Source organism: Myotis yumanensis, unplaced genomic scaffold (assembly GCF_028538775.1).
Source record: "Myotis yumanensis isolate MYYU_CA2020_CCGP unplaced genomic scaffold, mMyoYum1.0.hap1 SCAF_6, whole genome shotgun sequence".
Taxonomy (NCBI): domain Eukaryota; kingdom Metazoa; phylum Chordata; class Mammalia; order Chiroptera; family Vespertilionidae; genus Myotis; species Myotis yumanensis.
The window spans coordinates 84,198,116-84,211,860 of record NW_027223757.1 but is presented as its reverse complement, the minus strand read 5'-3'; the positions used below and the strand labels follow the sequence as shown (position 1 = coordinate 84,211,860).

General features: G+C 45.8%; 1 protein-coding gene across 1 annotated transcript; it reads left to right on the top strand.

Moving 5' to 3' along the window:
* The first annotated feature begins 1,880 nt into the window (after positions 1–1,880).
* On the top strand, positions 1,881–12,017 carry MAD2L1BP (MAD2L1 binding protein). Its single transcript, XM_070418522.1, has 3 exons — positions 1,881–1,961; positions 2,490–2,755; positions 11,114–12,017. Exons 1-3 carry the CDS (start codon positions 1,916–1,918, stop codon positions 11,624–11,626), a joined length of 825 nt encoding a protein of 274 aa, XP_070274623.1. The 5' UTR covers positions 1,881–1,915; the 3' UTR covers positions 11,627–12,017.
* Positions 12,018–13,745: the final 1,728 nt, after the last annotated feature.

Genomic DNA, 13,745 nt, shown 5'->3' with positions numbered 1-13,745 from the left:
AACCAAACTGGCTAGGGCTTTTTTATTTTTAATACAGATTTTTTTTAATTGACTTCAGAGAGGAAGGAAGGAAGGAGAGAGAGAGAGAGAGAGAGAGAGAGAGAGAGAGAGAGGAGAGAAAGAGAAACATTGATTGGCTGCCTCCTGCATGCCTTCTACTGGGGATCGAGCCTGCAAACTGGGCATGTGCCCTTGACTGGAATCGAACCCGGGATCCTTCAGTCCGCAGGCTGACACTCTATCCACTGAGGAAAACCAGCTAGGGCTCCCTGGGTGATCTTATCCAATCCCATGCTGATGACACTCAAATACTTATCTCTATTCCTAAATATCTGTTCAATGAAACGGCAAACTCAACCTATCAAAAACTGAACTCATCTTTTCTCCTTATCCACACCTCCAAAAAACTGATCCTACCTGTGTTATTTAAAAAAAAAAAAAATAGTTTAAAAAATATTTTTAAATTGATTTCAGAAAGGAAGGTAGAGGGAGAGAGAGAAACATCAATGATGAAAGAGAATCATTGATCAGCTGCCTTCTACACGCCCCACACTGGGGATGGATCTGCAACCTAGGCATGTGTCCTGACCCAGAATCGAACCATGACCTCCTGGTTCATAGGTTGACACTCAACCACTGAGCCATGGTTGGCTGGGCTTCTCTAGTGTTCTTTCGTTGAATGACACAACTGGCCCTAGAGATGCTGACGTGAAAAACCTGCTTGTCTTCTTGAAAGCCACTCTAGCCTTCCTCTTCTTTCTGGGATCAACCACCAAGTAATGCTCATTGGAACTCCTAAGTCTCTCTCTAGAGTTCACCCAGTTCTCTCCACCGACTGTGACCACTCAGCTCAGGCCTCTTTCACCATGCAGTTGGGTAACTGTAGTTGCTAGCTCTAACGGGCATCCCTGCCTCCTCTCTTATCCTACCTGTAATCTAATCTCTACACTACAGCCAGTGTAGAGATTAAATTTACGTTTAATGCTACTCCCCTACTCAAACCTTTCAAAGGTTCTCCATCACTTACAGGATCAAGTTTAAACCTGGGTTATAAAGCCTTACCATGATCTGGCTCCTGTTTGTCCACCACAGCCTTAACTCTTTATAACCTGATTTTTTTTTTAATTCCTCCTCCAAGGACATTTTTTTTTCTTCATTGATTCCAGAGAGAGAGAGAGCAAGGGAGAGGGAGAGAGAAATATCGATTTGTTGCCTCACACACGCGCCCCACCGCTCATCGAACCTACAACCTGGGTATGTGCCCTGAGCCGGAATTGAACCTGCAACCCTTCGGTGCACCCGGCGGCGCTCTAACCACTGAGCGCACCATCCAGGGCCTGAATTCTTTTCATTCCTTGAATAGAGGATGTTCTTGTCTCCAACGTTCTCCAAGATGACTAGGTCCTCCTCCGTACCTTTAATCACCCCACAGGTCAGTTTCTTGGGCACATTGTCTCTGGACTACCCCTTGCTCCCACCTCGTCTAGATTAGGTGTCCCTGTCCTTCACCCCCGCAGCCAGTGTGCTGTATGATTCATGGCGTTGCATTGTCTCTGTAGGCAGTGAGCCTCTGGAGGACAGCCTCCGCCTCGGTCTGGTTTGCCACGGAGCGTCCAGCACCTAGGACAGGGCTTGGCACCAAGTAGGCGCACAATGAATGGTGGACGCGGGAGACGGAGGGTGCGTGCGGGCCGGTGTCCTCTGGGAGGCAGCGCTCCGCGGCGGAGACGAGGGCGAGGGTGTGAGGGTGTGAGGGAGGGAGCGCAAGGCTCAAGTCCCACCCCAGCACAGTCGGCCCCGTACTGCTGTGGCGCCGCGCCGGCTTCCGGCCCAACCTGCCGGAAGTGGAAGCACAGGCTTCCCATAATGCCTCGCGGGGCGCCTATTCAAACCGCACGGCGGAGCGGAGGTCGCGATGGCAGCTCCGGAGCCGGAAGTGCGGTCCTTGACCGCAGCCTCAGGTAAGGCAGGGGGTCCGGATCCCGGGATGCTTGGGGGACTTGTTTGCTCCCTGCCGCCGCTCCCTCCCGTCATGTGTCCCTGGCCCCTTCTCTGGCCTGTCTTCCCTTTCCCTGTCCGCATTTCTGGTCTTCCCTCCCGGATCTGGCTCGGCCAGAGTGACTGCCAGCGCCCCACGGCCCCGATCCCATTGGTTCACCCCACTCTGCCTTCATCTCGGCGGGCGGCGTTCTGGAGTCCAATGGATTACACGTTCTTTCCGTTCAGATCCGGGCCGCCACTGTCTGAGTCAGCGTCAGTCCCCGGCCTCGGAGTTGCGCCCCCGCCCCCGCCCCGCTTTCTCACCAGTCCGCATCACTTACATCACTTTAGGCGACTAGGATTAGGAATCGGCCCACCTCCACCCACACTGGAGTTGGCGAAGGGAATGTGCACGTGTCGGGGTTGGGGTGGCTAACGGGACGAGAAGGCTGGCTTTGGCCTTTGAGTTTGTAACTTTTCTCTTTCTTGTCCCTCTGCGCGCCCACCAGGTTTGGAGTGGTATGAGGAGGCAGAGGACACCCACGCCCCCCACATAGAACTCCTGGACACGACCGCCGCCCAGGAGCTTCCCAGCCGCTCCGAGTCTTTTCATGCCCGCCATGGCCTGGTGCCCGTGGTGTTCCCCGGGCCTGTCAGCCAGGACGGCTGCTGTCAGTTTACGTGTGAATTTCTAAAGCATGTCATGTACCAGCGCCTGCAACTCCCTCTGCCCTACGAGCAGCTGAAGCACTTCTACCGACAGTCTTCTCCCCAGGTGGGCACAGGCTCTCCGAGAGAGCTGGTGGGGAGACTTCATGGCTGTTCCATGGGAGGAAGGTTCAAAAGGTCTAAGGAATCTACAGGATGTGTCAGCTTAAGCAGCTGGGAGGAATGTGTTTCATCCCGTGGTTTCAGTCACTTCGATCGTCTAGCCCTCCCCACTTTTTCTCTTGTTTTCTTTTTCCGAAACCCTTATTGTGCTACATTTGGACTTCCTGGATTGACCCTTTAATTTTAATGTCTTTTCTCTCCAAATTTTTATTTTTGTCTCTTTGTTTTTATGTTCTACTTTCTGGGGGACTTCTTTGACTATTTTATTTATTTATTTAAAAATATATTTTAGCCGAAACCGGTTTGGCTCAGTGGATAGAGCGTCGGCCTGCGGACTGAAAGGTCCCAGGTTCGATTCCGGTCAAGGGCATGTACCTGGGTTGCGGGCACATCCCCAGTAGGAGATGTGCAGGAGGCAGCTGATCGATGTTTCTGACTTTCTATCTCTCTCCCTTCCTCTCTGTAAAAAAATCAATAAAATATATTTTTAAAAAAAAGACTACTCAAAAAAAATAAATAAAAATATATTTTATTGATTTCAGAGAGGAAGGGAGAGGGAGACATAGAAATATCGATGATGAGAGAGAATCATTGATTGGCTGTCTCCTACATGCCCCCTACTGGGGTTTTAGTGTGCAACCCTGGCATGTGCCCTGACTGGGAATCAAACTGTGACCTCCTAGTTCAGTGATGGCGAACCTTTTGAGCTCGGTGTGTCAGCATTTTGAAAAACCCCAACTGAACTCTGGTGCCGTGTCACATATAGAAATTTTTTGATATTTGCAACCATAGTAAAACAAAGACATATATATATATATATATATATATATATATATATATATATATATAATTTTTTTTTAATTAAATCTTTATTGTTCAGATTATTACAGTTGTTCCTCTTTTTTCCCCCCGTAGCTCTCCTCCATCCGGTTCCCACTCCACCCTCTGCCCTTACCACTGCCCGCCCCCCCGCCCCCCACTGTCCTCATCCATAGGTGTACGATTTTTGTCCAGTCTCTTCCCACACCCCCCACATCCCTTCCCCCCCCCCCCCAGAATAGTCAGTCCATTCCCTTTCTATGCCCCTGATTCTATTATATTCACCAGTTTATTATGTTCATCAGATATTTTATTGACTTGATTTTTAGATTCACTTGTTGATAGATATCTATTTGTTGTTCATAATTTGTATCTTTTTTTTTTGAATGTGTATTTGATAATTTGTATCTTTACCTTTTTCTTCTTCCTGTTCTTAAAGGATACCTTTCAGCATTTCATATAATACTGGTTTGGTGGTGATGAACTCCTTTAGCTTTTTCTTATCTGTGAAGCTCTTTATCTGACCTTCAATTCTGAATGATAGCTTTGCTGGGTAAAGTAATCTTGGTTGTAGATTCTTGCTATTCATCACTTTGAATATTTCTTGCCACTCCCTTCTGGCCTGCATAGTTTCTGTTGAGAAATCAGCTGACAGTCATATGGGTACTCCCTTGTAGGTAACTGACTTTTTTTCTCTTGCTGCTTTTAAGATTCTCTCTTTGTCTTTTGCCCTTGGCATTTTAATTATGATGTGTCTTGGTGTGATCCTCTTTGGATTCCTTTTGTTTGGGGTTCTCTGTGCTTCCTGGACTTGTAAGTCTATTTCTTTCACCAGGTGGGGGAAGTTTTCTGTCATTATTTCTTCAAATAGGTTTTCAATATCTTGCTCTCTTCTCTCTCTTCTTCTGGCACCCCCATAATTCGGATGTTGGTACGCTTGAAGCTGTTCCAGAGGCTCCTTACACTATCTTCATATTTTTGGATTCTTTTTTCTTTTTGTTTTTCTGGTTGGGTGTTTTTTGCTTCTTCGCATTTCAAATCTTTGACTTGATTCTTGCGATCCTCTAGTCCAGGGGTGGGCAAACTTTTTGACTCGAGGGCCACAATGGGTTCTTAAACTGGACCGGAGGGCCGGAACAAAAGCATGGATGGAGTGTTTGTGTGAACTAATATAAATTCAAAGTAAACATCATTACATAAAAGGGTACGGTCTTTTTTTTTTTTTAGTTTTATTCATTTCAAACGGGCCAGATCCGGCCCGCGGGCCGTAGTTTGCCCACGGCTGCTCTAGTCTGCTGTTGGAACTCTGTATAATACTCTTTATTTCAGTCAGTGTATGCTTAATTTCTAGTTGGTCCTTTTTCATAACCTCGAGGGTCTCACTAGATTTCTTGAGGGTCTCACTAAATGTATCGGCGGTTTCTAGAAAATTCTTGAAAAACCTTAAAAGTGTGGTTTTGAACTCTATATCCAGTAGTTTTCTTTCCTCCATTTCTGTCATTTGTGACCTGTTTCTTTGTCTCTGCATTTTTTTATGCTTCCCTGTGTTGATAGAGTGGCTTTGTGTGCTAGGTGTCCTATAGGGCCCAGTGGCTCAGCCTCCCCAATTACCTGAGGTGGAGACTCTTGGTGCACCCCTTCGTGGGCTGTGTGCACAGTCTTGTTGTAGTTAAGCCTTGATTGTTGTAGGTATCACAGGCCAATTGGCTGTGAGAATCAGCTGTGTCTGCAGTGGGAGAACTTCTGTGCTGGAGACACCATTCTGGGGCAACACTTGCTTCAGTGGGGCTTTGGTGCTCACTGAGTCTGCCCCCTGAATGTCCCTTACTGATCTGAGGAGTTGTAATCTGGATGGTCCCATTCTGACCTCTTGGATCTCTAAGGAGGTGCTAATTTAGCCTCTGCCTGAGGCTACCCAGCAGGAGCTATGGGAGAGATCTGCAGATTCCTCTTCTTTGCTTGGGGTTTGGAGGTGCCCAGATGAGGCCCAGCTGTGAAGCAGTGCGAGCTGCTGTGGGGCCTTGGGCCTTCTTTTGGAAGTTCTGGGTCTCTCTGACCCAGCTGCAGTTTGTTAGGTAGTTTTCAGATAGCAAAGGGCCAGGCCATTCATATGCAAAAGCCTCTGCACACAGCTTGGGTGGGTCGGGGTCTCAGGGAATCAACAGGGTGGAGCAAACAGCTATGGATGCTCCTCAGTCCTACCCTAAGGGGCCCTGCTTTTCAGTGTCCCGGTAATCGCCGCAAGCACCTCTGAGAGAAAGCCGCCCTTGAGTTCTGACCGATGCCAGACAGTCCAGTTTCTCCCTGTGTGAGTCTGGGTCCCCAGAGACCCGCCTGGAACTGGAGTTCAGAGCAGCCGGGAGCTTGAGACTCCCTCCTGATTGAAAAAGACAACCTCGTCCCCAGTTGCTAGCCCTCTCCACGTGCGCCTCCGCACCTCTGCACTTTGCTTCCACACCGCACCTCCTCTGAGTCTCAGTGTGCTTCCCTCCCTCCTTCTAGTTGTAGAATTTCCACTCGGCCAGCCTTCCTGTGATTCTAGATGATGTCCGTTTTGTTTTTTAGTTGTATTTTTGAAGTAGTTGTGCGAGGCAGCAATTTTAGGTGTTTACCTATGCCGCCATCTTGGTTTTCAGATTTACATTTTTGATATTTATTTTATATATATAAATGCCATTTAACAAAGAAAAATCAACCAAAAAAAATGAGTTTGTGTGTCACCTCTGATACGCGTGTCATAGGTTCACCATCACTGTCCTAGTTCATAGATAGACGCTCAACCACTGAGCCATGCCAGCCGGGTCGCATGTTCCTTTTTTAAATTTATTTTTAAATTTTATTGGGGGTGACATTGGGCAACATGAACATATGGGTTTCAGGTGTGGAGTTCTAAGTTACAAAATATGTATATGGCACCATGTGCCCACCGCCCAAAGTCAGATCTTCTCTTGTCACCTGTATGGTCCTTTTTAATAGCATCCTGTTTTATGTCTGTATGAACCTCTCTTACCTGAAGATATCAATTACTGTATTTTTGAGGTTTTTCTATGTTCCTTGCCGTGTCTCTGTTTCTTTCAGATTCCTTTTCCTATTTGTTTTGGTCTTTGACTTTCATGTTAGAGGCTTTTAGTCTGTGTCTGCCGAATATTTAAGAATAAGTCATTGAAAGCTCTGTATGCATGGCTGGGTCTTGTGAGCTGATAAGACTTTAAGGATATTGGTGGCAGCCTAGTGGTCTCTTTGGAAGACTCCTAAAAAGTCTTCTTTCTGAAAGTTTTGGGGTGTTTTTACTGTAGTTGCTTTCTAATTTCATTCCACTGTGATCTGAGAAGATGCTTGATATGATTTCCATCTTCTTGAACGTGTAGAGACTTGTTTTGTGTCCTAACATGTGGTCTATCTTTGTGAATGACCCATGTGCACTTGAGAAGAATGTATATTCTGCAGCTTTGGGGTAAAATGTTCTATAAATGTCAATTAAATCCATCTGATCCAGTGTGTCCTTTAGAGTCACTGTTTCCTTGTTAATTTTTTGTCTGGAAGATCTATCCAGTGAAGTCAGTGGGGTGTTATCAAGTCCCCTACTATAACTGTATTGTCAATCTCTCCCTTAAAGTTCTCTAGAAGATTTTTTATATATTTAAGTGCATATATTAGGTGCATATATGTTTACTAGGGTTATATCCTCTTGTTAGATCAATTCCTTTAGTATTATGTAGTGGCCTTTGTTGTCTCTTGTGATGGCCTCATTTTGAAGTCTATTTTATCGGATATGAATATTGCTATTCCAAATTTTTTTTCTTTTCCATTTGCATGGAAAATTTTTTTCCATCCTTCACTTTCATCCCATGTGTGTCTTTTGTTCTGAGGTGGGTCTCTTGTAGACAGCATATAGTTGGGTCATTTTGTATCCATTCAGCTACCCTATGTCTTTTTTTTTTTTTTTTTTAATATATTTTATTGATTTTTTTACAGAGAGGAAGAGAGAGAGATAGAGAGTTAGAAACATCGATGAGAGAGGAACATCGATCAGCCGCCTCCTGCACATCCCCTACTGGGGATGTGCCCGAAACCCAGGTACATGCCCTTGACCGGAATCGAACCCGGGACCTTTCAGTCCGCAGGCTGACGCTCTATCCACTGAGCCAAACCGGTTTCGGCAACCCTATGTCTTTTGATGGGAGCATTTCATCCATTTACATTTAAGGTTATTAATAGGTACTTATTTATTGTCATTTTAATTCTGTATGCCTAGGTTTCTCTCTATTCTCATTACAGCAGTCCCTTTATCATTTCTTATATTGCTGGCTTGGTGGTGACATACTCCTTTAGGCTTTTTTTTTTGGTCTGGGAAACTCTTTATTTGACCATCTATTTTGAATGATTGCCTTGCTGGATATAGTAATCTGGGTCTCAGATCCTTGCTTTCCATTACCTTGAGTACTTCAGGCCATTCCCTTCTGGCCTGTAGAGTTTCTGATGAGAAATCAGGTGTCAGCCTTATGGGAGCTACTTTGTAGGTAATAGTTTGCTTTTCTCTTGCTGCCTTTAAGATTCTCTCTTTTTCTTTAATTTTTGGCTTTTTAATTATGATGTGTCTGGGCATGGGCCTGTTTGGGTTCTTCTTGCTTGGGGTTCTCTGTGATTCCTGAACTTGTGTGACTTTCTGCCCTCTTTCTGCCTCTTCCGGCACACCTACTATTCGAATATTGTTATGTTTCACGTTGTCCCACAGCTCCCTTTAAGCTGTCCTCCTGTTTTTTAATTGTTTTTCTCTTTTTGGTTCTCTGATTTTTTTCAATTCTGTCTAATAATTCACTGATTTGATCCTCAACTTCCCCTAATATGTTGTGTATTCCTTCCAATGTGTTCTTTATTTGTGCTATTTCATTCTTTATTTCTATTTTCATAGTTACTATATCTTTTCTCATGCTATTGAGCATCTTTACTATCATTGTTCTGAACTCTATGTCAGATAAATTTCTTATCTCCATTTCATTTATCTCTTCTTCTGGAGAATTCTCTTGTTCTTTCATTTGTGGGTTGTTTCTTTGTCTTCTCATTTTGGCTGCCTGTTTGGTTTTGTGACTCTGTATTAGGTAGAGCTGCTATGCCTCTCAATCTCTGGTGCAGGACAGTGTCAAAAGCTGTTTCTGACTAGATCAGGCAGAGACTCAAATCCTCCAGAGACCACCTCTGCCTACAGACTTGAATTGCCCTCAGGCAATCATCCACCAGTGTGGCAAGAGTTTTTTCAACAGGGTGGGGCAATTGCTTCTGCCTGGTGGCTACTTGTTATTCTCAGCCTCTTAATGGGTCTCAGAAACTCTGTACTTAGTGAGGCAAGGTTTTTTCCAGTAGAGTGGGTCAGCTGTCATCCCCCCAGGCAAAACCGCCTAGGTCAGTGGTTCTCAACCTTCTGGCCCTTAAATACAGTTCCTCATGTTGTGACCCAACCATAAAATTATTTTTGTTGCTACTTCATAACTGTAATGTTGCTACTGTTATGAATCATAATGTAAATATCTGATATGCAGGATGGTCTTAGGCGACCCTTGTGAAAGGGTCGTTCGACTGCCAAAGGGGTCGCGACCCACAGGTTGAGAACCGCTGGCCTAGGTAGCAATTGTCCGTATGAAGAAGATGACCTCTGCTGCATGAGGGAATGACTCAGCCTAGGAAACTGGGGTGTCTGCTTTCTGAGCTCTAACCCCAAAGCCCCCCGATCCTGGCTTCTGCTTACACAGCTCCAGTCCACTTTGCCTTCCCTCTGCTGGAGTACAAGGTGGGTGGCTTGATGGAATTTGTGCGTTGGCCCTTTAAGAGGGTGCCTGAATTCCCAGCCATCTCTCCCTGGCTGACAGCAACCCCACTTTTCACAGCCAGAGGTTATGTGGGTACCCTTCTCAGTTCTGGTGTTTTCTGCTGGGGGGCCAAGCTTGGGGATTAGATTCCAGAGTTCTCACTGGCAACCCCCGACAGCTGAGATATCTCTCCGGAACTTCAATTGTCTGTGGGAGCCCGGCCAGCCGTTTCGCGCCTCCACCCCTCTGACCTGTCTCTATGCCGTCTCCACTTTCCGTCCTCACTTATCAGGGTTCTCTCCAGTGAGTCTTCCATTGATTATCCAGGAAGTTTTTCTGTATTTTAGTTGTAATTCCAGTTTGGTCCTGGGAGTGTGTCTATGCAGCATCCACGTATTCTGCTGCCATTTTTATTTATCTTTTTTAAAAAAAATATATATTTTATTGATTTTTTACAGAGAGAAAGGGAGAGGGATAGAGAGTTAGAAACATAGATGAGAGAGAAACATCGATCAGCTGCCTCCTGCACACTCCCTACTGGGTATGTGCCCGCAACCAAGGTACATGCCCTTGACTGGAATCGAACCTGGAACCTTTGAGTCCGCAGGCCGACACTCTATCCACTGAGCCAAACCGGTTAGGGCTATCATTATTTTTTAAATTATTATTTTTATTGATTTCAGAGAGGAAGGGAGAGGGAGAGAGAGATAGAAACATCAATGATGAGAGAGAATCATTGATTGGCTGCTTCCTGCACACCCCACACTGGGGATCAAGCCTGCAACCTGGGCATGTGCCCTTGACTGGAATTGAACCTAGGACCCTTTAGTCCACAGGCTGACGCTCTATCCACTGAGCAAAACTGGCTAGGGCTCTACCGCCATTTTTAATCCCCGGTTGGAAAGTTTTCTCTCTGGAGGGAGGAATTTGGCAGGCGATCTAAGGGCCCTCATGTTTTCACTCAGTCCCCATGCGTTCACTCTTGCCTTTTGCAGTGCCTGATAGGCAATTCCTGAGCCTTCCTGAGGTTCTGCTGTGTGAGTTGGTTTGCTTTTCCCGGGAGTCCCCTCTGTCAACACTTGAACCCTTTCATCTGCTTTCTGTCCTTCAAAAATTGGTGGTTGCTTTGGCCACTGCTGTCTAATCTCCTGGTCTCTTTGCTCAGGGGTATCCTCCTTCCCTTTCTCTCCGCTCCCTTCCTCCTGTCTCCCTCCCTCCTTCCTTCTCTCTTTTCTCTTTCCTTTCATTTAGTAGTATTTCATATGGGAGCACAAATAAGCATATGTTCAATTTTCCATATTTAATTGGAAGACCAACTCCAGAATCACCTTTATTAAACTACACAATCCTCATTCCTGTTATCACTCCCATTATAGCAAAATTTGCCACCTACTATGCCACCAAATCTTAACAGTGTTAGTTGCTTATTTCTGGATGTCCTCCTACTTCTGAACACTGTCTTTAGTGTTCTAAGTGTGGGGTGGTTATGGTTTTGTACAAAGAATATATTTTCTTTTTTGATATATTTCCCTCTGATAAAACTCAGTGCCTTAGCTGTGGCAGTTAATTGAACTGGAAATCCAGTCCCATAGTCTACTATATCCCAACCAACAGGGTTCTTCAAAGGTCACTAGCTTTTCCTACCTTGCCTTCTTTCTCACCAGTCTTTGTCTCCATAGGCAGAGGACATGGTGAAGAAGAAACCTTGGGCCATCACTGAGGCAAGCAGCAGGAAATGCCAACAAACCCTGGAAGAACTGGAGAGCGTCCTCAGCCACCTAGAGAGCCTCTTTGCCCGGACCCTCGTACCACGAGTGCTGATCCTCCTTGGGGGCAGTGTTCTAAATCCCAAAGAATTCTACGAGCTTGACTTGTCCCGCTTGGCCCCCAGCAACGTGGACCAGAGGGTGAGCACAGCAGCTTGTTTGCGCCTTATCTTCCGCGCCATTTTTATGGCTGATGCCTTCAGTGAGCTTCAGGCTCCTCCACTCATGGGCACCATTGTCATGGCACAGGGGCACCGCGACTGTGGAGAAGATTGGTTTCGACCCAAGCTGAACTACAGAGTGCCCATACGGGGCCACAAACTGACTGTGACCCTGTCCTGTGGCAGACCCTCCATCCCGGTCACAGCCTGGGAGGATTACATTTGGTTCCAGGCACCAGTGACATTGAAAGGCTTTCATGAGTGATGAGGGCTGCTGCTTAATCGTGAACACATGGCTAAATTATCTTCCCTTCTCTGGCACCAAGTCACCCGTCTTGCTTGGAAGTGGAGAGGAAGGTTCTGTCCTGGCTGCCTGCCTCCCCTTCTCAGACTTCCTGGTGAGCTGATGGTGTGACTCGGCCTGTAATCATCATCACTGAACAACATCTCTGTGAATCAAAGGTTGATTGGGTCAGACTTGACTGTTTGGGGTTGGAAAGCAAATGTGGGCCCATAGACACTATTATGGAGGTTCCCTTTTTCTGTGGCCTTTCAGAATTTTTACCAGAGGCATAAATGCTGGTGTGACTCATGAATTTAAATATAAAATGAATGAATATATATTAAATTTTCCTGAAACTCTTGGGTTAAAGAGACTTTCCAGGCTTGAGGCTAGAGTATTTTGTCTTTCTCCTGAGTCTCTTATTTATTTAATTTTAGTTTTTCACCACCAGTTCTTTCTCTTCATCAGCCCCAGGCCAGTCTGGGAAGTTAAGTGACTTGGCCAAGGTTCTGTAGCAGTTTGATGTCAGTTGGGACGAGAGTCCTCACTAGCTAACCCCTAGCCCAACATTCTTTCCTTGTCACATACTGGTTTTGACCCTTAAAATGTGTGCCTGGAGCAGAGCTCACACAGGGGAATGGGGCCGAAAGACTAGGCCGAGGAAAGAAAACTGAGGAGCTTTGCAAAAGCTGATGTAACTGTAGGCTGAGGCCCCAGGATTGCCCTTTGGGGTCAGCTCCCTGAGGCCACATGTCCCCTGTGGAATTCAGCCCTGCCTGTCGCTGTTGGCAGTACCTGCTTATTTCTTGGAAGCTGAATACATAGTCCTCACCCTGCTGGTGTTGGAGATAGGAGTGTGTCTATAAATGGGGACAGTATAAATATAGACTATTTTTTATGTTTTAAGAAGAATGTTTTAGGTTTTCTCAAGGAAAGAAAATTGTTTATATTTTGTGCTCTCTTTTAAGCACTTCACATACATTTTATCTAATCGAACAACCTTGTTTTTTGACATTGTCCCCATTTTATAGGTGAGGCTTGGTTAGATTGAATAACTTGCCCGAGCGTGGAAACCGGAATTCAAACCTGGCACCAGAGGCTGAATGCTTTACCCTGCTGGGCATCTGTGTGGTTTTACTGTGAAATGATTAATGAGGATTTGCCCTGCCAAAGGTGGTATTAGAAAGCTGCAGGACTCCCCTTTCTGGCTTCATATTGTGTTTCCCTACATGGGACCGGACAGTAATAGGTGCGGAGTAAATATGGAATCAATAATAAAAACAAAAGGTTTGGGTTCTTTTCTGTGCTCTGACCACCTGAAGCATATTCCACCAGCTAGAATTTTGGCTGTTTTTCCTACCTTACAGAAGAGGAACGGCCATATCTCCCGTTTGGGAAAGGACAGGCTGAGAGAGGGGTCTGGCTGAACTGAGGGAGAGTTGAAACGGAGTTATAAATTATTTTGAGGTGGAAGACATTAACCCATGTCAGCTCCCTCGAATACTGATTTTAAAAGGCTTCGTAAACCGTGTCTGGACAACCAAAACAAAGTCATTATCTGGGTAATTTAGACACTCATTCCTCTATCGGCTTGGCATGGGGGCCCAGGTCATTTTGATTTCATGAGTCTTCCCCAAAGGAATTCAGAAATCAAAAGATCAGTGTGTGCATATATATATAGGTATTGTGTATGTTGTGTCAATTTTGTTTATTTAATTTTATTTTTTCCATCACCACTTCTCCCCTCTATACCTTCTTCCACCTCGTCCACCTCCCCCCTGCAAGGATGAGTTAATATTAACAATAAATCCCACCTTCCCCGACAACAAGCTTGCTAAGGCATCTGTTTGTTTGACCTTGGCTGGGGCCTCCAGAGATGGGGGTGAAGAAGTAGCCAGTCTTTAGCCCAGGAGGTGAAGAGCCCCAGCTGCAGTGGGGTTCTGCCCTTTCGTGTGTGGCTACCATTTGGGCTGAAAAGCAACTGCTGTGGGGCCCAGGTAGGTAAATAGGTGGTAGCCGATGGGAAAGTGAAGTTTGTAAATGTCACCCTTTTTGTACCCCTCTTCACACCCCCTTACCCAGGGTGCCTTATGCCTTCCCC